This window comes from Rana temporaria, chromosome 2, assembly GCF_905171775.1.
Source record: "Rana temporaria chromosome 2, aRanTem1.1, whole genome shotgun sequence".
Classification (NCBI taxonomy): Eukaryota; Metazoa; Chordata; class Amphibia; order Anura; family Ranidae; genus Rana; species Rana temporaria.
The window spans coordinates 445,699,983-445,722,928 of NC_053490.1; the positions used below are offsets into that span (position 1 = coordinate 445,699,983).

At 45.5% G+C, this 22,946-nt stretch overlaps 1 protein-coding gene across 4 annotated transcripts in view; it reads right to left on the bottom strand.

Annotated features, from left to right (window-relative positions):
- Window positions 1-406: 406 nt before the first annotated feature.
- LOC120927645 (tapasin-related protein-like) overlaps window positions 407-22,946 on the bottom strand; it is a 63,032-nt gene continuing 40,492 nt past the window's right edge. For 2 of the 4 annotated variants that reach the window (XM_040338466.1, XM_040338463.1), the window contains 4 exons: window positions 12,839-12,928; window positions 2,886-2,902; window positions 1,045-1,079; window positions 407-672 (listed from right to left, as the gene is read on the bottom strand). In XM_040338466.1, coding sequence (XP_040194400.1) covers window positions 1,065-1,079; window positions 2,886-2,902; window positions 12,839-12,928 — 122 coding nt within the window. In that variant the 3' untranslated portion in view covers window positions 407-672; window positions 1,045-1,064. The other 2 variants (XM_040338464.1, XM_040338465.1) reach the window with 2 other exon arrangements.

The following is a 22,946-nucleotide window of genomic DNA, read 5'->3' on the forward strand; positions in this document are numbered from 1 at the left end:
CTCTACTAATGACACAAGCTGGGAATGGGTTAACATCAGGGGTGATCAAAGGGTTAACTGTGTGTACAGTGTGGGAGGTGCTTTTACTAGGGGAAGACATATATCCTTGTGCCTGTAAAGTGGGCCACTGGCGCGTGCCCCCTACCTAGAAGTGTCCGATCACGTACTAGATACATGACCTGGTGCAGCCGTGCCACCTTGCCACTGTATATGTAAGTTATACAGCAGCAAGGTGGTTAAAGCATTCTTATTTACATATTCTCTACAGAAGTCACTCTTTCATACATTGGGGTTGACTTAGTAAAAGCAAATAGGCCTTTCCCAGAGCTTAGCGATTGTGCTGAACTTTTTTTTTTTGCAAAGAATACCCAATCATGTACAAGGAAAACAAAAAATAAAAAACTTGCACACGATGATGGAAGTCAGCAGAGCTTCACCTTAATCACTGAAATTTGGGGAAAATTCTCTTACAAAGTGAGCAGCCTTCCCTGCCTGCAGGGATTATTATCTCAATAAGATCCATCTTATTGGCATGTTCTCCTCATGTCATCCAATAAAGGCATTCTTCTTGTGGATTTGTCCATAATTGAAGTTCTTGGATCTCCAACTTAGTAATCTTCTATTGAATCCGCTTTCTGTTGCACACCTTTTCCATTTTCTTGTTGAAGATAGCTGGAAATTCAATACAAAGAATACCTATTGAATTAGTTCCCCTTTAACTCAGAATTTAACATTATACTAAAAATTGCTACTTACAAAATGTAATCCCAGAGAAAGGGGGTCAAAACATTCCCTGATGTATTTAGCTGAAATATTATATCCAGAAGTATAACTTTTTAACTGGTAGGTAACAGCTTGGGACACATTCATTATGTCATTCACTGAGGGCCCCAGAGAAGGAGCGATAAAGAGCTGCAAACAACCCATATAACACAGATTTTGAATGACTGGTCTGATATGTTCCAGCACCTTCTAGCACCTGCTATCAAACAGCTCTATCAGTTTATACAATAGTTACCAGTAACAGATTCTTTCTTCACTTACCTTCAGTTCTCCAACAGTTTTTAATATGGCTTGGTCTGAATAAAAAATAAATTCCTTGTGTTAAGTCACTCATTACTTCGTTTTATACATACAGTATATATGTTTACATGAAATTACTTCCAAAATAATTTAACTATGCAACATAACCATTTGATTACCGTATATACTCGAGTATAAGTCCGGTAAAAGCCGAGGGGGGCATTTTCAGCACAAAAAAATGTGCTGAAAATGCCCCCCTCGGCTTTTACTCGAGTCAGCTTTTTGCGCCTGATCTACCGGACTTTGGGGACCTGGTGCTGGCTGGCCATAGGTCCCCTGGACCCCAAACTGGCACACGTATAGCCCCACTCTTCCTCTACAAGTGTGAAAAGTTTGCTGTCTGGGGGACCTACGGCCGGGGAGCACCGATTTTTCAAAGCCGGGCACCCCTTCTATATACTCCCATGTTAAACGTAAGTCTAGTCATGGACACAGTGAGGCATGGGCACAGTGAGGCACAGTGAGACTTCGGACACAGTGAGGCATGGGCACAGTGAGGCACAGTGAGACATCGGACACAGTGAGGCATGGGCACAGTGAAGCATGGGCACAATGAGGCAAAGTGAGGCATGCAGAGGGACACCCTCTGCAAGTTTTCCCAGTTTTTTGTGGTAGAATTAGGTGCCTCGGCTTATATTCGGGTCGGCTTATACTCGAGTATATACGGTACTTGTCTAAAACGTCTTGAAAAACATGCTTGGAAAATAACTTTAGTTTAGGAATACAGTTTGCCTTGACCGTTTCTAACTCATAGTCCTTTACTTTTGATATAAGAGATTACAGCAGCTGACATAAATTGCTCAAGAGATCCACTTGGGGATGCACCCACATTTTATATTGTTCCTTATTAGAGCAGTCTTTAACATCTGCAAGCTTTGTTTTTAAGCATTGCATGTCAAAGTCGTGGTCGTTGTGTGAGTCTACCAACTTCAGAATTTACCCGTTTTGGTTTCTGGATGATTAATCTTTTCCCCAGATCTGGAACAATAATATTTGTCTTATTGACCATATATTACATGTCCTGATGTAGTTGACCTTGACCCATGCGCTGAAGCAGGTGAGGTGCAACTTCGATGTAGGCGCTAAAGTTCATACGTATGGTTAAGAATATCGCCAAAAGTCTAAGTGATGGGGGAAGTACAATATGTGCAGGTATTAACCAAGTATAAGTATGTCTACATACTACATAAAACTGTACAGAAAATGTTAATATAGCTCCGTTCCATTATAAGCTTGTAGGTGACCCTATCAACAGCTTAAACAAGGTGCAGGTATTAACACTGAAAAACCAAGCATTTTGAATGCTTGCAGAGTTTCTCTTTCCATAAATTATTTTTATTTACTTGCATTGTGTCTTTGAACTTGCTAGAAAATCGTATTACTTCACTAAGCATAAATTTCCTTTCAAAATACCCTCCCTCCTTGCACATCATAGCTCCCTTCTCCCTCCTGTAGATGTGTGTATCTACTCTGTGCCGGCCCAGCTCCTCTGCCCCTCACTACACAACCTTTTATGTAGCTAACAGGGAAGGAACAAAGGTTGTTAATTGAATAACAGATCTAAGTCTGCTGGTTCTGTTGATATCATATCCAAGATGGCAGATCCCAGAAGCCATGTTAGGGCTTTTGGATGTCTATACAAGAAAAGCTTTTACAAGTAAATAATATGTAGAAAATACATAAAATGGGAAGATTTTCATTGAAATAAAAGCCTGAAGACAGTCTATTTAAGGAATTGTCTCATATCTCTTACATACATAAATAAAACCATCTGTAAATGAGAAGGTAGAGTACGAGCTCACCTTTCTGAAGTTGATCCCTTTGTGTTTGGGGGAAAAAAGAGAAAGAGAAAGTAATTCAATTTGAGTAACTGTAAATGTAGTTTCTATATAGTCTTAAAGTAGAACTATTAGAAAACTTTTTTTCATTTTAGAAAAAAAAGTGTTGCCTTTAGTTATAATTAAATTTAAGTTTTGTAAGTTTCAGCAGTTCTCATGCTTGCCAAAAAAATGTATTGAACCCTGATAATAGCACTGATTGCTGTATAAATGTGAATGGTCCCAAATTTGTGTCGAAAGTGTCCGATACGTCCGTCGCAATATTGCAGTCCCAATAAAAATCGCAGATCGTCGCCATTACTAGTAAAAAAAAAATAATGAAAAAAAAATCATAATTCTGTTCCCCATTTTGTAGGCGCTATAACTTTTGCGCAAACCAGTCGCTTATTGCGATTTTTTTTTTTTTTTACAAAAATACGTCGAAAAATACGTATCGGCCTTAACTGAGAAAAAAAATTGTTTTTTTTAAAAAAAGATTTATTGTAGCAACAAGTGGGAGATTTATTATAGCAACAAGTAAAAAAAAAATATATATTTTTTAAATTGTCGCTCTTTTTTTGTTTATAGCGCAAAAAATAAAAACCGCAGAGGTGATCAAATACCACCAAAATAAAGCTCTATTTGTGGGGAAAAAAGGACGTCAATTTTGTTTGGGAGCCACGTCGCACGACCGCGCAAATGTCAGTTAAAGCGACGCAGTGCCGGAAGCTGAAATTTCGCCTGGGAACGAAGGGGGTTTATGTGCCCAGTAAGCAAGTGGTTAAATAAGGTGGTTAGTAAACCACCTCCATCCCTGGTTGTATAATAAAAAAGAAAGAGAGAGAGCGGGACTTTAAATGAAGCATGTGCAGGGATCAGATTACAATGGATAGGGGGAAAATAATAAAACTGGAAAAAGTTATGTTATTAATTTCAAAACTTTCAAATAATGCACTGTCCATGACTATATTGCATTATTAAAGAAATTTGGTAAACATATATACTTGACAGAAAAAACTGGGGTATTAAATATAGAAAAAAATGGGGGTTTATTTGGGGCTATAAACAAGATAAATAAATTAAAGTCGTAGACAGCAAGGCCACATACTCTGATTTGCAGTTTGATAAGTTGCAAGGGACCATCCACTTTGGACTGCTGTTCAAGGATGGGCAGATGTGTTCCCAGCCATTTTTCTTGGAGAAACAACTGTGCCCATCCCAATCCAGGGCTGGATTCTGCCTATAGGTAGGGACGGATTTCCCAATAGGTACTGTAGGCATGTGCCTACAGACAGACGCCCTTCCTCGAGGGGCAACCTTCTAAGGTGAAAGATTGTTCCTCTTTCCCAGAGCTCAGCTGATGAGGCTAAGCTACTTCTTTTCGGTCCAACACCACCTCCAAATCCTATGACATTCAATCATTTTTAACTTGTTCTTCCAAAAATGAGGCCCATATCATTACCTGCCCATGTGCGTTACATTATGTTGGGCGTACCATTCACACTTTTCAGGTGTACATTCGGGAATTCGCGTATCTAGCTAATTTGCATACTCGGCGCGAAAATCGATGGAAGCGCCACCTAGCGGGGGGAAAAAAATTGCAGTTACGATCCGACGGTGTTAGAGACTTACGCCTGTCGGATCGAATGGATATCTATGCATAACTGATTCTAAGAATCAGTCGCATAGATACGACAGACCAGATTAGGACTTACGACGGCGTACATGGCGCTGCGCCGTCGTAAGTCCTTTGAGAATCTGGGCCTTTAAGCTTACCTGGGCTGTCTTGTAAAGATCTAAGTTGTCTTGAACCCTTTCACTATATGGAAATAAACTGAATTCTAAGATAACATTCATAAGCTACTTCTTTTCGGTCCAACACCACCTCCAAATCCTATGACATTCAATCATTTTTAACTTGTTCTTCCAAAAATGAGGCCCATATCATTACCTGCCCATGTGCGTTACATTATGTTGGGCGTACCATTCACACTTTTCAGGTGGGTATAAAAGAACACATAGTCAACATCAAAAAAGGCTTTCCCAAGCATAGCCTTTCAAGGCACTTTGATACCCATCATTACTTCGTTTTAAAGGAGACTTCTCTTATGGCCATAGATCAATATAATCCCCATTGGAGAGGTAACCACATTAGAAGGGAAATCTCCAACCTTGAGACAAAATGGATTTTTTTACTTAAATCCTACAGACCCCATGGTTTAAATATTGGGACATTAAGGCGTTTAAAAATAATAGTTGAATTTTCTTTGGGGTTTTATTGTTCTTTTTATAGAATTTTTTTTTTATAGAATTTTTGGGCATTGTGTATTTTTTTATGAAATGTTCTATGAGATGTATTTGTCATGGGTTTTTATTGGCAGTGTCACATAAAGAAAATATATTTAAATTAACACTCTCCCAATACCAGCGTACTTCTTTTTAGGCTGGTAATTTAGCATTTTGCCCATTTCAGTGTGATTCGATTGAAATCTTTGCTTTATTGGCAGGCAGTCTCTGTCAGGAAACTGTTCCTCCGGGTGGAATTTTTTTTTTCACGAACGTGTGTATGCAAGGCAGGCTTGAGAGGATCACGACAGATCACAAAGAGAAAAACTTTTTTTTTTTTTTGCATGGCACGAATAACGGTCATGTGTACGCGGCATTATAGTGTGTACCCGGCTTCCCAGCCACCAATAATTTTAAATGACTTGGTTCAATTCACACACTTTCTTTTTCTTATCAGTCAAGGTGGCACAATCTTTGGGAATTGATAGCTTTTTACAGAACTACATTTTCCTTAAAGTTCCTTTAATCCAGGGGATCGCTTTACCAAGTATTTGGCATCCCCCCCCCACAACTTCTGGGGGGGGGGGGACCATATGTACCATTGGGTGTCTATGTCTGGCTACTTTTACTCATCTTTACCCGGAAGATTCATCAATTCAATTACCATACCATTGAACTTTTATAGTGTGACTCCTATTATCTGTAAGTCAGACTTTCGTGTTCTTTAACCTTTTTTGCCTCTTTCCTCTCCCTTTTTTTTTTTTTTTACAACTTTGGGGTAGATCCACAAAAGGATTACGCCGGCGTATCTACTGATATGCCGGCGTAATTTTAAATTTCCTGCGTCGTATCTTTAGTTTGAATCCTCAAACCAAGATACGACGGCATCTGGGTTTGATCCGACAGGCATACGTACGCCTTCGGATCATAGATACAATTCTTTGGCGTCCGCTGGGTGGCGTTCCCGTCGTTTTCCTCGTCGGGTATGCAAATTAGCTATTTCCAACGATCCACGAACGTACGCGCGGCCGTCGCATTCTCTTACGTCGTCTCTAGTCGGCTTTTTCCGGCGTATAGTTAAAGCTGGTATTTCGCGGCGTATAGATAGACTTGCCATGTTAAGTATGGCCGTCGTTCCCGCGTCTAAATTAGAATTTTTTTATTTTTTGCGTAAGTCGTCTGTGAATCGGGATGGACGTAACTCACGTCTAAGTTAAAAAAATGACGTCCTAGCAACGTCATTTAGCACAATGCACGGCGGAAAATTTCGGGACGACGCATGCGCAGTTCATTCGGCGCGGGGAGGCGCTTCATTTAAATGAAACCCGCCCCCTAATCGCCGATTTGAATTCCGCCGCCAGAAATACACTACGCCGCCATAACTTACGGCGCAAAATCTTTGAGGATTCGAAAGAACGCTAGGTAAGGTACGGCGGCGTAGCGTATCTCTGATACGCTGCACGGATCCAATTCTATGTGGATCTACCCATTTGTCCCTATTTTTAGACATCCATATGTGCCTCTCCTGAGGAAGCAGGGTTTTCTCTTGTGAAACGTGTAGAGAATCAGTATATAGTACTCTAGGCTATCATGTTTTCAATGATGGTGATCCTTGCACAGATACTTTTGAACAATTATGTACCAAAGATGATTTTAAATGTATGTAATTGTTGCTTTTTGTATTAATAAAATAATCTTTGTAAATGTTATCTGTTGGGTGTGCCTCATTAAAGTCCTGTGGGCATTTTTTTCTGTGTGTATGTACATTTTGGGACTGAGACATGCCCATGCCCTACACATGCCAGCTCATTCGTTATATAATGAGCTCATCTCTCTGCACTCTGCTCTCCTTTTTTTCATCATGCTCTTTGCACTGTAGCACGCCTGACTGGCTTCTTGTGCTGTTTCTTCCTCAACCTGTGTAAGCTCTGCTGTACAGCAGAATTGAAGTGAGTGATACCAGGCCAAAATCAGGTGCTTACACTGCTTATTTACAAAAATACATTTCATTAGGTAAAATGTTTACATGGATACATTTATGTGTGCCTTTTATATCTGTCAGGAGTTCAATGGCTGGATTAGATGTATATTGACCTATACATGTCAGCATTTCTGTACAATTTAACCTGAATATAGTTGATTGCACAATCTAACTATAAAAAATGTAACCCGTGTAAGGTTCTTAGAGCGTATTTCTACTTTTGCAGTAAAAAAAAAAAAAAAAAAACACTATGGGGCAAATCCTCAGCCAGCGGGCGTAACGTAATTTTTCCTATTTAAGTTACACCGCCGCAAAATTTCTACCTAAGTGCCCGATCCACAAAGCACTTACCTAGAAATTTTGAGCGGTGTAACTTAAATCCGGCCGGCGCAAGGCGTTCCTCTTCTCCAGGGGGCGATTCCCATTTAAATGAGGCGCGCTCCCGCGCCGGCCGTACTGCGCATGCTCGTGACGTCATTTTCCCGACGTGCATAGTGCGAAATTATGTTACGCCAGGCTTTGTGGATCGCGACGGGACAATAAAGTTGCGTCGGGTAAAAAAAAAGATACGGCGCCAAAAAAAAATTTTAAATTAAAAAAAAATCGCGTCGCTAGCAAGAAAGGTCTGTTTTTACAAGGTGTCAACAGTTTACACTTTGTAAAAGCAGCCCTAATTTTACGTTTGCAAAATAAAACTTACGGAGAAAAAACGAAGCTGAAAAGCTTCGTGGATCTCTGTAAGTCCTAATTTGCATACCCGAGGCGGCATTTCGACGCAAAATGCCCCCAGCGGCGGATGCGGTACTGCATCCTAAGATCCGACAGTGTAATTCAATTACACATGTCAGATCTTCGTCCTAACTATGGGAAACTGATTCTGTGGATCAGTTCCATAGTTAGGACCAGGGATACGACGGAGTAACAGCAGTTACTCCGTCGTATCTCTTTTGAGGATTTGGCCCTATATGTGTATACTGTATCAGGGGCGTACCTAGAACATTTGGCACCCGGGGCAGATCCAATATATGGCACCCCCCCCCCACGGTAAAATGTAAAAACACCCCACTGTGCCCCCTGCATCCTTCAATATCTCTTTGTCACTACTGTGTACCCCCTCTCCACAACTGCACCACGGGACCCTTTTACATTTCACAGCACTCTGGCCCCCTTTACATTACACTGCACTTCTGGACCCCTTTACATTACACAGCACCCTGCATCTCTGGACCCCTTTACATTACACAGCACCCTGCATCTCTGGACCCCTTTACATTACACAGCACCCTGCACCTCTGGACCCCTTTACATTACACAGCACCCTGCATCTCTGGACCCCTTTACATTACACAGCACCCTGCACCCCTTTACATTACACAGCACCCTGCATCTCTGGACCCCTTACATTACACAGCCACCTGCATCTCTGGACCCCTTACATTACACAGCACCCTGCACCTCTGGACCCCTTTACATTACACTGCACTTCTGGACCCCTTTACATTACACAGCACCCTGCATCTCTGGACCCCTTTAAATTACACAGCACCCTGCATCTCTGGACCCCTTACATTACACAGCACCGCACCTCTGGACCCCTTACATTACACACCACCCTGCACCTCTGGATCCCTTTAGATTACACAGCACCCTGCATCTCTGGACCCCTTTTCATTACACTGCACTTCTGGACCCCTTTACATTACACAGCACCCTGCATCTCTGGACCCCTTTACAATACACAGCACCCTGCACCCCTTTATATTACACAACACCCTGCATCTCTGGACCCCTTTACATTACAAAGCACCCTGCATCTCTGGACCCCTTTAAATTACACAGCACCCTGCATCTCTGGATCCCTTTACATTACACAGCACCCTGCATCTCTGGACCCCTTTACATTACACAGCACCTCTGGACCCCTTTACACTACACAGCACCCTGCACCACTGGTCCCCTTTACATTACACAGCACCCTGCACCTATGGACCCCTTTACATTACACAGCATCCTGCACCTCTGGACCCCTTACATTACACAGCACCCTGCATCTCTGGACCCCTTACATTACACAGCACCCTGCACCTCTGGACCCCTTACATTACACAGCACCCTGCACCTCTGGACCCCTTTACATTACACAGCACCCTGCACCTCTGGACCCCTTTATATTACACAGCATCCTGCACCTCTGGACCCCTTACATTACACAGCACCCTGCATCTCTGGACCCCTTACATTACACAGCACCCTGCACCTCCTGGACCCCTTTACATTACACAGCACCCTGCATCTCTGGACCCCTTTACATTACACTGCACCCCTTTACATTAGACTGCACCTCTGGACAGTGCAGACCCCTCCCTACAATACAGACCCCCCTACAATACAGACCCCCCCTACAGTTCAGACCCCCCTACAATACAGAACCCCCCTCATATACAGAACCACCCCCTATACAGAGAACACCCCCCCACAATACAGAACCACCCCCTACAATACAGAACCCCCTCAGAATACAGAACCCCCCCTATACAGATACCACCCCCCTACAATACAGAACACCCCCCCCCTCCCACAATACAGAACCCCCCAGAATACAGAACCCCCCTATACAGATACCACCCAACTACAATACAGAACTACCCCCCACACAATAAAGAACCCCCCTCATATACATAACCCCCCCTATACATATACCACCCCCTACAATACAGAACACCCCCCCCCACAATACAGAACCCCCTCAGAATACAGAACCCCTCTCATATACAGAAACCACCCGTTACCATACAGAACACCCCCCCCACAATACAGAACCCACCCAGAATACAGAATCCCCCCTCATATACAGAACCACCCCCTACAATACAGAACAACCCCCCCCCCCCATAATACAGAACCCCCCTATACAGATACCACCCCCCTACAATACAGAACTCCCCCCCTACAATACAGAACCCCCCAGAATACAAAACCCCCCTCATATACAGAACCCCCCCCCCCTATACAGATACCACCCCCCTATACAGATACCACCCCCTACAATACAGAACATCCCCCCCACAATACAGAACCCCCCCAGAATACAGAACCCCCCTCATATACAGAACACGCCCCCCCCTTACAATAGTGCACACACCCCCCTTGCCTTCAGACCCATAATGCCGTCAGACAGATGATCATCAGCGCGCCGCGTGTTACACTACACACACAGGCAGCACAGCACAGGGGGAGGCGGCTGCAGCTTCACGCTCCTCGGCTGTGTGACTGTCAGTGTCAGACAGTCACAGCCGTATCTATCAGAGCCGCGGGCGCCGCGCTGCCACAGAGAAGGGGATAATTGCGGTCCCGGGTATGGGTACGGCTCGCACGAGTCACACACACCCCCCCCTCCTGAAAAGCCACACTTCAACTGTGTCTTACCTAGACTTCCGCTAGCGCTGCCTCCCTGTTACCGCGCCATCATGCCGCACGCTACAGTTCTCTTCATTCGCGGAGGGGGGGCGTCGGCCTGTCTGACACCCCCCCAGGGTGTGGCACCCGGTGCAGCCCGCCCCCTCCGCCCCATGCTTAGTACGCCTCTGTACTGTATTCCTATTGATGCAGCATATAAGAAAAAAAATCTTACCAGTTATGGCAGACTGCAAGCATCTCTGAACAATTTCAATGTGAGTTTGTCAAATGGAAAGGCAAAGGCCGACAGAGTTTCCTCTCACCAGCATTCTATGATAAGGTTAGCTCCTAAAATTGTAATGCCGCGTAAACACAACCGTTTTTCGGGATGTAAAAAATGACATTTTTAAGGGTCTAGAAAAAACGACCTTTTTTTTCAACCCGATCGTTAAAACGGCTTTGCCTACACACGATCGTGAAAAAAAAATGCTGTAGCAAAGCACGGTGACATACAACTCGTACGACGGCACTATAAAGGGGAAGTTCCATTCAGATGGCGCTACCCTTTGGGCTGCTTTTGCTGATTTTGTGTTAGTAAAAGACGTTTCGCGCTTTTCAGTCTGTTACAGCGTGATGAATGGGCTTACTTCATTACGAACGCCAGAACGAGCGCTCCCGTCTCATAACTTGCTTCCGAGCATGCATGTTTTTTTCACGTCGTTAAAGCCCACACACGACCATTTTTTTACGACGTTAAAAACGACAACGTTAAAAACGTAGTGAAAAATTAGAGCATGTTCGAAATTTTTAATGACCATTTTTTACATCGTGAAAAATGCTCTGGAGCCCACACACGATTGTTTTTAATGACATTAAAAAAAACTTAATTTTTTACATCCCGAAAAATGGTCGTGTGTACGCGGCATTACTCTGTGTTTGCACAAGTGAGAATGAGATCTGCCTGCACAGGACAGACAGGTTTAAATATGGCAAACACAGCTTCAGAGAACTATGTAAGATTTGTCAATGTTGGAATTTCAAGAAACAAATATAAAAAGTTAAGCTGCAATTTTTTTTTTTTATGTTATATGTGAACTAAAAACAGTAAAAATAAAGTAGGTATTATCCCCAGCTGGCTGCAGACGTGGAAATACACTTTGGGCCAGATTCTCGTAGATGGGCGCAAAAATGTGCGGGCGTAACGTATCTCATTTACGTTACGCCGCCGCAAGTTTTTCAGGCAAGTGCTTTATTCACAAAGCACTTGCCTGTAAAGTTGCGGCGGCGTAGCGTAAATCACCCGGCGGAATTCAAATTCGGCGGGAAGGGGGGCGTGTTTCATTTAAATGAAGCGCGTCCCCGCGCCGAACGAACTGCACATGCGCCGTCCCTAAAATATCCCAGCATGCATTGTTCTAAATTACGTCGCAAGGACGTCATTGGTTTTGACGTGGACGTAAATTACGTCCAGCACCATTCACGGACGACTTACGCAAACAACGTAATTTTATAAATTTTCGACGCGCGAACGACGACCATACTTAACATTGGCTGCGCCTCATATAGCAGGGGCAACTTTACGCCAGGAAAAGCCTAACGTAAACGTCATAACTTTACTGCGTCGGCCGCGCGTACGTTCGGGAATTCGCGTATCTAGCTAATTTGCATACTCGGCGCGAAAAACGATGGAAGCGCCACCTAGCGGGGGAAAAAAAATTGCAGTTACGATCCGACGGTGTTAGAGACTTACGCCTGTCGGATCGAATGGATATCTATGCGTAACTGATTCTAAGAATCAGTCGCATAGATACGACAGACCAGATTAGGACTTACGACGGCGTACATGGCGCTGCGCCGTCGTAAGTCCTTTGAGAATCTGGGCCTTTAAGCTTACCTGGGCTTTCTTGTAAAGATCTAAGCTGTCTTGAACCCTTTCACTATATGGAAATAAACTGAATTCTAATGCCTCGTACACATGGCCGAGGAACTCGACGTGCCAAACACATCGAGTTCCTCGGCCAGTTCAGCCCTGAAGCCGCCGAGGAGCTCGGCGGGCCGAGAGCTCCCATAGAACAACGAGAAAATAGAGAACATGTTCCCTATTTTCTCGACGAGTTCCTCGGCGGCTCCATCGGGCCGAAAGTGTACACACGACAGAGTTTCTCGGCAGAATCAGGCTCTGACCGAGTTTCTCGCCGAATTCTGCCGAGAAACTCTGTCGTGTGTACGAGGCCTAAGATAACATTCATAAATCACAATAGCTAGGTAGGCTTACCTGAGCACAATACTGGTAACCCCCAAATAATGATCAAAATAAATATAACGATCATAACTTGAAGAAATGTCCAGGTCCATCCATAGTTTTCTGTAAAAAAATAAATAAAAAAAAATAATAATACATTGTTGAAATGTCCATATTATAGCACTATATTTGCAAAACTTGATCAGAGAGGTCTATACTCAAGATTCAGAATACTTCATGTCTGTTATTTAGGAATGAATGGCTGTTTGCTTCAAATAGAATTTGGCCACAAATTGAACCTGTGTGATTTTATTTACGGAGCATAGAGCTTTGCTATTATTCTGTGACATAATCTCATAATATGGATTCCACTCTGGCGACAGTCAAATAAATCATAATGAAATAATTTACCCCTTCTGCAAAATACGAAGCTATTTAAAGTGACATTAGGCAATAATGTTTGATATTAACTTATTATTTATTATTAACTTATTCCCCAGAAATAATCCATACACATCCACTACTTAAAGCGGAGTTCTGGTCACAATTTCACTTTTTAAATATAAATACCCCTGTAATACACAAGCTTAATGTATTCTAGTAAAGTTAGTCTGTAAACTAAGGTCCGTTTTGTTAGGTTGTTACAGAATTTAGACACTTTATAAAATAGAAATTGACTGGGGCCATCTTAAGTGTGGGCATCATGAAGCCAGCCATGATTAGGCACTAGCAAGAGTGTGAAACTAGTCGGCTGTCCTGGTTTATGGTTGTGGTGATTATGCATGTTCCTGCTTGAAAATAAAAGACAACTTTTTTGAAAAGTTATTTTGGAGTGCGGCTGTCCATCTCCTTCCTCCTATTGCTACAAGCCAGACTGTATGACTTCCTGGATTTCAGCCTTACAGATCTCGCACATGCTCAGTGCTGCACAAGCAGTGTCAGATCAGGTTTCAGCACCTGTGCTGTCCAAGTCACATGATTCTTTTGAGACTGGGGAGTGCACAGACTCCTGGAAAGTTACACCCACTACATTCCCAGGAGTCTGTGCGGTGTAGGTTAGGAAGCATTAAGCACCTAGGTGCAGGAAGTGGGAAGATTAACTATTCTGCCTAGTAACAACACTTTGAAGGCATCTAAAAAAAAAAAAAATTCGTAAAGGACTAATGACATTTTTTTAAAACTACTGATGTAATGTTATATTTATGGGTGGAACTCCACTTTAATGGCCCTGCAAGCTATTTTTCATTAAATTGTTTCTTTCTGTGTTTTTCTGCTTCCTTGTAACATCCTCCATGAGCTCCCAAATATCTCCTCCCCCCTTCCATTTGTTTGGAACAAGCATTGTATGTTAGTTGCGGTCATACTACATGCTATTACACAAACTTCACATGCCATAGTCCTTCTGTTGGGACTTGGATCATCTGCTGATGGCACGGTAGTTCCCAGACCTGAAGGGCACAATTGCAGTGGCCACCAGTGGGTATCTCTCAGCAGTGAGCATATCTCAGGAATTAGGCTCAGCTTGAAGTAGACTACACCTGATGCTGGCTGATGGGAAGGTATATAACCCTTTTCCTTAACTTTTATCAATGCCTCAGTTTTCTGCCTGTAAGCTACTTCCCTGCTTGATCATGTACCTTGTATTCGGTACCTTGTATTCAGTACCTTGTATCCTGCATCCCTTTTCTGCATCTTTGCTCCCTTTATTCCCAGTCATGCCGCATTTGCACATAGTGTGTTATAGTTTGATTTTTGGTTTGATTTTTGCTTCACTGCCATGTTTATTTTTCACTTTTGCTTTGCTCATGGTCAGTTGGTGTTGTAAAATTATTGAATTTTTCAAGACACATACACATTAACAGGCCACAAACGCGACCAACATTTACCGGTCATGACACATAGACCGGTGTATAAACCAAAACCCAACCAAGAGAAAAGGGGGGAGGGGGGAGTGGGGGGAAGAAGAGGGAAAAAAAAAAAAAAAAAAAAAAACAAAAAAAAAAAAGGGGGGGGGGGGGGGGGGACAAATGCTTGCATTAGACATATTCAACACCTGTCAAATGTAATGAGATGGATTATAATGCAATGAAGTCCAAGCTTGACCGTTCCCCCTTACACAGTATAAATAACGCCTTCTTGCCGACCCTTGACCCCAGTACCGAGCTAAGAGACAGATGCTCGCACTCCATCATGGAGGACCGAACCCCTCCATAGTAGGCAGTAACAAGTACCCTTTTCAAAGTGAACAGTCATCATGAGACATATCCTGCGCCCCTACCCACAATTTCCCTGACCCCCTCAGCCGTCAGACCATGCATGCCTCCTACCCATCCAGCTTAATCTGACACTGTATCCACAGAGGCCATCCAGCCCCCCCATACCTTATCAAACTTGGTCAAAGCCCCTCTATTCAAGTAAGTTGCCTTATAGAATGGGATGGCTTTGTTGACTAACGCCTTCCAGGCTGTCACCGTTGGGGCTGAGGAGCTCTTCCACGAAAGGATGATTCTTTTTTTGGCATAAAAAACAGCAGAATGAGAAGAGTCCTTATAGCCCTGGTCGTGGCCAGGGGTTCAACTAGTTGCAGCAAACACACCTCCACAGTCATGGGGATCGAGATAGAGGTGACCGACCTAATGCAATCTACCACCGCCTGCCAGTATGCCCTGACCTGGGGGCAATCCCAGAAGACATGCATAAAATCGGCAGAGGGCATGGAGCACCGCCAGCAGGCAGAGCCCTGACCTCCGAACATTCTAGCCAGTCTGGCCGGGGTCAGGTATATCCTATGCAAGAACTTGTAGTGTATAAGCCTGTCCCTAGTGGAGACCAGGGCCTGAAATGCCGCCCCCCAGACATCGTCCCAGTCGTCCCTGTCCAGTCCCGGGGCTACAGCCACCCAAGCACTCCTGCAGGGCGACAGCAACCTGGTAGTGTCCTGAAAGAGCTCCTGATAGAGGCTAGATACCGTCTTAGGAAGTGATTCGCTACGGGCCAGCGATTCCAAATCCCCGATCTCTAAAGTCAAAGGAACCCCACCAAATTGAGCCAGGAATGCATGGCGCAACTGCAGGAACCTAAAGAAATGGGTATTGGGAAGGTCATAGCGCGCCTTTAGTTCATCAAACGTCAGAAGTATACCGTTCCCCACAATGTGACTTAAGGTCTTTATCCCATAGGCCGCCCACACCACCGGGTCCGGGTAGTCCAGAAAGTGTGACAAATTAGGATTTCTCCATAGAGGCGTTTTAGGGGAGAGGGTGAGGCGTTTAGAAGGCCTCAATTCTTGTGCCACAGACCATGCTCTAATCACTGACCTCATAGAGTGCGTCAAGGGGTAAGGGGCCCTCGGGCCTCTATAAACTAAGTAGGAGAGCGCCTCATAGGAACCCACACAAGCCGCCTCCAACGACACCGCAGCATCGTCCGGAGCAGAAGTCAGCCAACGGTGTGCAACCGTCAGCTGGCCTGCCAGGAAGTACCTATGAAAGTCGGGTACCGCCAAACCCCCCTCCCCCCAGGGTTGTTTATGGACGGCCAACTTGAGACGAGGAAGATTACCCTGCCACAAGAAGGAGGAGATCATACCATCTATGGCCTTAAAAATGGACTTTGGGATCCACACCGGAGTGTTCCTAAATGTATAAAGCAGGAGAGGGAGAATCTTCATTTTAATAAGATTGACCCTACCAATGAGGGACAGGGGGAGATTCTTCCAGGAGTTCAACTTCCTGGAGACAGTGCTCAACAATGGGGACACATTGAGGTTAACAAAGTCTGACACAGAGTTCGTAATTTGTAACCCCAGGTACCTAATCTGAGTTACCCACTGTAGGGGATTAGAAGGATCAGCTTGTCTAGGCGACACATGGGACCGGAGTGGGAGGATTTTTGACTTGGTCCAGTTGACCTTGAGGCCCGAGACCACAGAGAACCTGCTCATCAATGAAAGTGCGGCATGTAGGGAAGGACCGGTATCCCCCAGAAACAAAACCAGGTCATCTGCGTAAAGCGCTAGTGACTCAGTCAGAGTGCCCACCTTGATTCCCTCAATTTGAGGCGAGGATCGTAGTGCAATTGCCAGGGGTTCCATCACCAGGGCAAATAAGCCCGGCGACAAGGGACACCCCTGCCTGGTGCCTCTGAATACCGGGAAGGTGCTCGACACCTCACCATTTAAACGAATTGCCGCCACCGGACTACTATATAGCAATGATATCCATTTAAGGAACACAGGGCCGAAGCCCATACGCTCCAGTACCTGGGTCATGTAGCCCCAATCAATGGAGTCAAACGCCTTCTCAAGATCGAAAAACACCAGGGCCCCCCCGTGAGATATGTCCCCGTCAATCTGTGTGTGGGCGTACACTCTGCGTAAGTTAATATCTGTAGCCTTCTTGGGCATGAACCCTGTCTGGTCAGGTGAAATTAAGTGTTCTAGGCAGGGCATCAACCTATTAGCTAACATCTTGGTCAAAATTTTTAGGTCCATATTCAGTAGAGCAATTGGCCTATATGAGGAACAATGGAGGGGGTCCTTCCCTGGTTTGGGAAGCACAACCACCTGGGCCTCGTACCACGAGGGGGGCAAACTTCCCACCTCCAAACATTCCCTGTAAAGGGTCAGCAACCTGTGCGAGACCACATCAGAGTAAGTCTTGTACCACTCTGCCGGAATCCCATCAGGACCCGGCGCCTTTCCATTTGGGAAGGAAGCAATAGCCACAGTCAGCTCCTTAGGAGAAAAAGGAGCCTCCAGGAGCTCCACCGCCTCCCCAGGCAACACCGGGATCGGAAAGGAGTCCAGCAGGTCCGTCAGAACCTGATTGTCATACTGTGGGATAGCCGCATAGAGGTCAGAGTAGTAGGACACAAAAGCCTGCATTATCCCCTCCCTGTCCCCCACCAAGGCTCCTCCTGCCGTGTGTATGCAAGGAATTGCCACATGAGGCCTAGCATCTGCCGCTAAGTATGCCAGCAATTTTCCGTTCTTGTCCCCCTTCTCAAATAAGTCTTCCGCCTTACATTTAAACGTGCATTGCGTAAGAGATTGCAGATGAACCAAGAAGGCCCTTCTGGCCATCTGCAACTCCGCAAGTGTGGAGGCAGAGGGCGCCTCAGCATGAGCCTTCGCACACCGAACCTCATGGACCTGGAGCGCCTCCGACTCTGAATTCTTCTCAGTCCTAGCAGCCTTGATAGCAGCGATGTACACACCCCGGGTGGACGCTTTAAATGCATCCCATACCATGTGCCCACCCGTAGAGCCGTCATTGACCTCCCAGTACTCAGCAATATGGCCGGCAACCAGCGGCTCAACCGATGGTTCATCAACCCACCCCGGGTGTAGTCTCCAGATTCTCCGACTACCCCCCCCCAGGGCGGCACAGCGTCACCTGCAAGGGGGTGTGATCCGAGAGACCCCCGGCCAGGTAACCAACATCGGTCACCAGCGGCAGGAGGGCCGGATTCGCAAAGGCCAGATCAATACGGGAGGAGGATGAGCTGACGTGGGAAAGATAGGAGTAACCTCTCTCACCAGGATGTTTCCACCGCCACACCTCCTCCAAAGCCGCCACATCTGCCCAGTGCCCGAGATCCAGATTCCGCAACCGGTTCGGGTTAGAAGCGTCCAACTCATAATCGATCACATTATTAAAATCCCCAGCCACTAGCAATTTTAGTGGACCAAAGGTGGCAATCTTCTCTAAAATCAGGTACAACACCTCCTTTTGAAAGGGGGGAGGGATGTAAACATTCGCTATAGCCAACAGCTGAGAGTCTACGGTGAGGACTACAATAGCATACCTCCCTTGAGGGTCCGTCACCACATGTTCTATATTACATTGCAATTTCTTATGCAGCAAGATGACCACACCTCTGGCGTATGAGGAGTAAGTGGAGTGTACTGCCCTCTGTATCCAGCTCCTGTTCAGGGAAAGGGTTTTACTACCCACCAAGTGGGTTTCTTGCAGGAGGACAATATGGGGGTTCAGGGATTTGAGGTACTGTAAGACTAAAGAGCGTTTGAATTTAGAGTTTAAACCGCGGACATTCCACGATACTAGTTTAATATCATTCATTGGGTCTGGAAGAGAAAAATATTTGAAGGACAGGAGGGGCACACGAATCAAGCCAGCCAGGGGGGGGGAGTCTGGACACAGAGAGCCACAGGGTAACATATTTCAATGGTTCAATATACATGTCATGAAGGGTATCACACACTGTAACACGCACATGGGGCGAGGCCCCAAAGCCGAGGAAAGGTGAAGGCAAAAAGTCAATGTCCCAAGGGTAAAAAAAGGAAGGGGGGGGAGAGGTAAAAAAAAGAGGGGGGGGGAAACAAAACATGCCAGTAAGAAAAATTAAAAACGTCTGGCAAAAATACAGTGAAAAAAACATCACACAAGCCCCAACGCCCTGTTTGCTCCAGGCGAACCAAACTAAAAAACGGTATCACCGCCGGAGAAACTTTGTACCCAAAACGTATAGAACAGCCGTGGAACGTCTCAAAAGTCCATCCACTTCAAAAAAGAGAAAAAAAAAAGTTGTGGGGGGTTTCAGGGAATCACGCGGGATTTTCAATCCGTGCTTAACCGTACCTGCTGCTCCTGTCCGGAACGGATGATTGACCGCTCGTAACATTCCAACCAGCTTTCAGCTATGGAGTTCCACAACAAAGTGTAACCGGAGCATATCATTCAAACACTGCAGCATGGAACCACTGCTCCCAGCAAGGACATCTTAGACAGGTAAGTGACTTCTCCTCCTAGGTCGATCACATCACCACCTCAACCCCCGACCTCAGCACCTCCTCAGGCCAGTGAATCCAGCCAATCCACCGCTTCCATCGGAGAATCAAAAAATTTTGCTGAGCCCCTGTGGATCACCTTCAGACGGCTAGGATAGAGCATGCTGTATACCAGGCCCTTCTCTCTCAGGCGACGACGGACGTCTGTGAAGGAGCGCCGCTTCTTCTGCAGCTCTTGTGAGAAGTCAGGATACAGGTGAATCACAGCATTTTCATGTTTCAGTTCAGGGTGTTTACGGGCCTCGGCCAGGATCGTGTCCCGGTCCCTGAAGTTAAGCAGGCGGACAAGGAAGGCACGCGGCCATGCGCCTGCAGGCCTCCTACCGGCAGGTACCCTGTGGGAGCGTTCCACCACATATACCGGGGACAGGTTCCGCAGGCCCAGAAGATCTTTAAAGAAGGATTCTGCAAACTCCACCGGGTTGGCGCCCTCTGCGCCCTCAGGGAGCCCGAACACCCGCACATTATTGCGGCGCAGGCGGTTCTCGGCATCTTCAGAACGGGCCATCAGGACTCTGACCTGCTGTTGCAGTTCCCCAACAGAATGAGAGGTGGAAGCCACTGTGTCCTCCATTACTGACAAGCGCTGCTCTGCTTCAGACAGGCGGCCCCTGAATTTATCCATGTCCTGCCTTATGAGCCCACACTCTATAGCCAGCGTGTCCATCTTACCCTCTACAGAGGATTTGCTGTCTGCAATGGCCGCCAGGATCGCGGCGGTGGATCGGCCTTCCAGCTGCCCCGGGGGACTCCTCACCTCCATCTGTGACTCCTCCAGGTCCAGGGCCTCGAGATCCGCCATCCAGGATTCTGTCTGCACCGCTACCGAGGCCGGAGAAGATGAGGAAGGCTCCAAGATGGCCGCCGCGCGTGTGGTCAGCGGCGGAAAACGGGACGAATAACTCGTCACCTTCTTAGCCGAGTTGCGCTTGCCGGGCATCGGGAGGACCGGGGGAGCCCCCCAGACAGGAGGGAGAATTTTGCTGAGCAGGATGGCTCTTGGAATCGAGGATGGGGACGGATACTGTGCACGGATGGCAGGAGCACAAGCTTAGCACGTCCGTTCCTCTCTACATCCCGGCCACGCCCCCCAGTTGGTGTTGGATGGGTGTTTTGTGCATTGATAATTATTTTTTTCTTTTTTTCCTCATACCTGGCCTGACTCCAGCTTCCTTTACACGCGATCCAAAAATCGTATGAAAAATCCCACTACGATAATCTGATTGTTAGTACACAGCTTTCGAGAGCCAATCACGACAGTTCATCCGATGGCACAAGCACGAACAATTTTTTTGTAAGATGCCAGATTGTATGATTTTCAATGAATCGGTACAGTTGTCATTCGATAATACAATACAAATACACTGCAACCCATTAGATCACTTCTGAATTTTTATTCTGTTATACAAGAATTTTCATCACTTTAGTAAACTCTTCATTTTTGATAAGAGACTAGCAACCAAAAAAAAAAAAAAACGGATGATCTGTCGTACTTTTTTCAGATTGTGTGTATGGCCCATAAGTGTAGCATACTAATTTGGTCTGTGTCTATAAACGCAGACAGGGTGGCTCTGCAACGAGCTTGCATGAGTACTCCCAGAGAAAGCTGCTTTCTATGGGGGCACATGCTGAGGAGGTGGAGCCAGAAGTGCCAGCAGGGGACCTGAGAAGAGGAGGATCAGGACCATTGCACAGAGCAGATAGGTATAGCGGGCCAGATTCAGGTAGAATTGCGGTGGCGTAAAGTATCATAGATACGTTACACCGCCGCAAGTTTTCATCCCAAGTGCCTGATTCACAAAGCACTTGCGATGAAAACGACGCCGGCGGCCTCCGGCGTAAGCACGCGTAATTCAAAGGGGCGTGTGCAATTTTAATTAGGCGCACTCCCACGCCTGACCTACTGCGCATGCTCCCTTTTGAATTACCCGCACGAAGTGACGTCAATTTTTCGAACGGCGACGTGCGTAGCGTATTTTCGGATTCCCGGACGTCTTACGCAAACGATGTGAATTTTTACATTTCGATTCGGGAACGACGGCCATACTTTATACAGCACATACGTGTGCTGTGTAAAGTTAGGGCAGCCAAAACGACGACTAAAATTGCAACGGGAATCTAGACTAGCGGCAACGTAGCGAACGCGAAAAACCATCGTGGATCGCCGTAACTCCTAAGTTGCATACCCGACGCTGATTTACGACGCAAACTCCCCCCAGCGGCGGCCGCGGTATTGCATCTTAAGATCCGACAGTGTAAAACAATTACACCTGTCGGATCTTATGGCTATCTATGCGTAACTGATTCTATGAATCAGTCGCATAGTTAGAACAACAGATACAACGGCGTATCAGGAGATACGCCGTCGTATCTGCTCTGTGAATCTGGGCCAGCATGTTTAACATTTTAATAAAAAAATGTAGGTTTTAGTATAACTTGAAAGTCAGCAGTGCAGCCGTCATGTTTCTATCATAATTATATTACTTTACAACCTCACCTCCCAAATTGGAATAGCGATGGGTCATTTCAATTCCAAGTAGTTATTATGCAGAGTTCAGATTTAATTGTTATGAAGAAGCTGGTTGCATGGCTGTAATGCTATCACATTTTCTATTCTATTGGATCCATAGTCACTTGATCTTAGCCTGTTGTCCTTCAAGTATAACTAAAGAAAAAAATGTTTATTTCATTACAGATAAAGTAGGGCAGTGTTATAACCCCTGCCAGTTTTGTCTCTGCCATCTGTGTCCCATTGGGGAGATTTTCCTCAACGTCCTGTCCCATAGCCAAAACAAGAAGTGAGAGGAAATCCCGGAAGAAAAAAAAAAGGAATCTACTGGGGACCCCAAGGTCATTAAAGCTAGGGTTTGTTTGGAAAATGTCCTCTCTATTCCTGTTCTGTGGACAACATTTTCGTTTTTTTTTTGCTTTCATAAACATCAAGATACACAGGGCAAATAGAGAGGCTGCATCTCCCAGCAGACTGGGCCACAGAAAGCATTAAAACCTGACAGGTGTTCTAATCCATCTCCACTCTGTCCAAAACTAAAGAAAAAAGTTTGCCTTTGGTTATACTTAAAGTGACAGTTAAAGTGTGGGAAGCCGCTGCAAGGAGGTAAGGTAAGTAAAAGGGAGGGTGAGGGGGAATGCTGATGCCTAAACATTTTTTTACCTTAATGCACAAAACCACTTTAACCTCCCTGGCGGTATGATTATGTCTGGAATTTTGTACCAAAAGCGGTACAATTATTTTGCATGGAAATTTGGTGTTTTATACTGTAGGCCTGCAATTCTTAGGAATAACTCACTTAAATCTGTCCAAACAAGAGT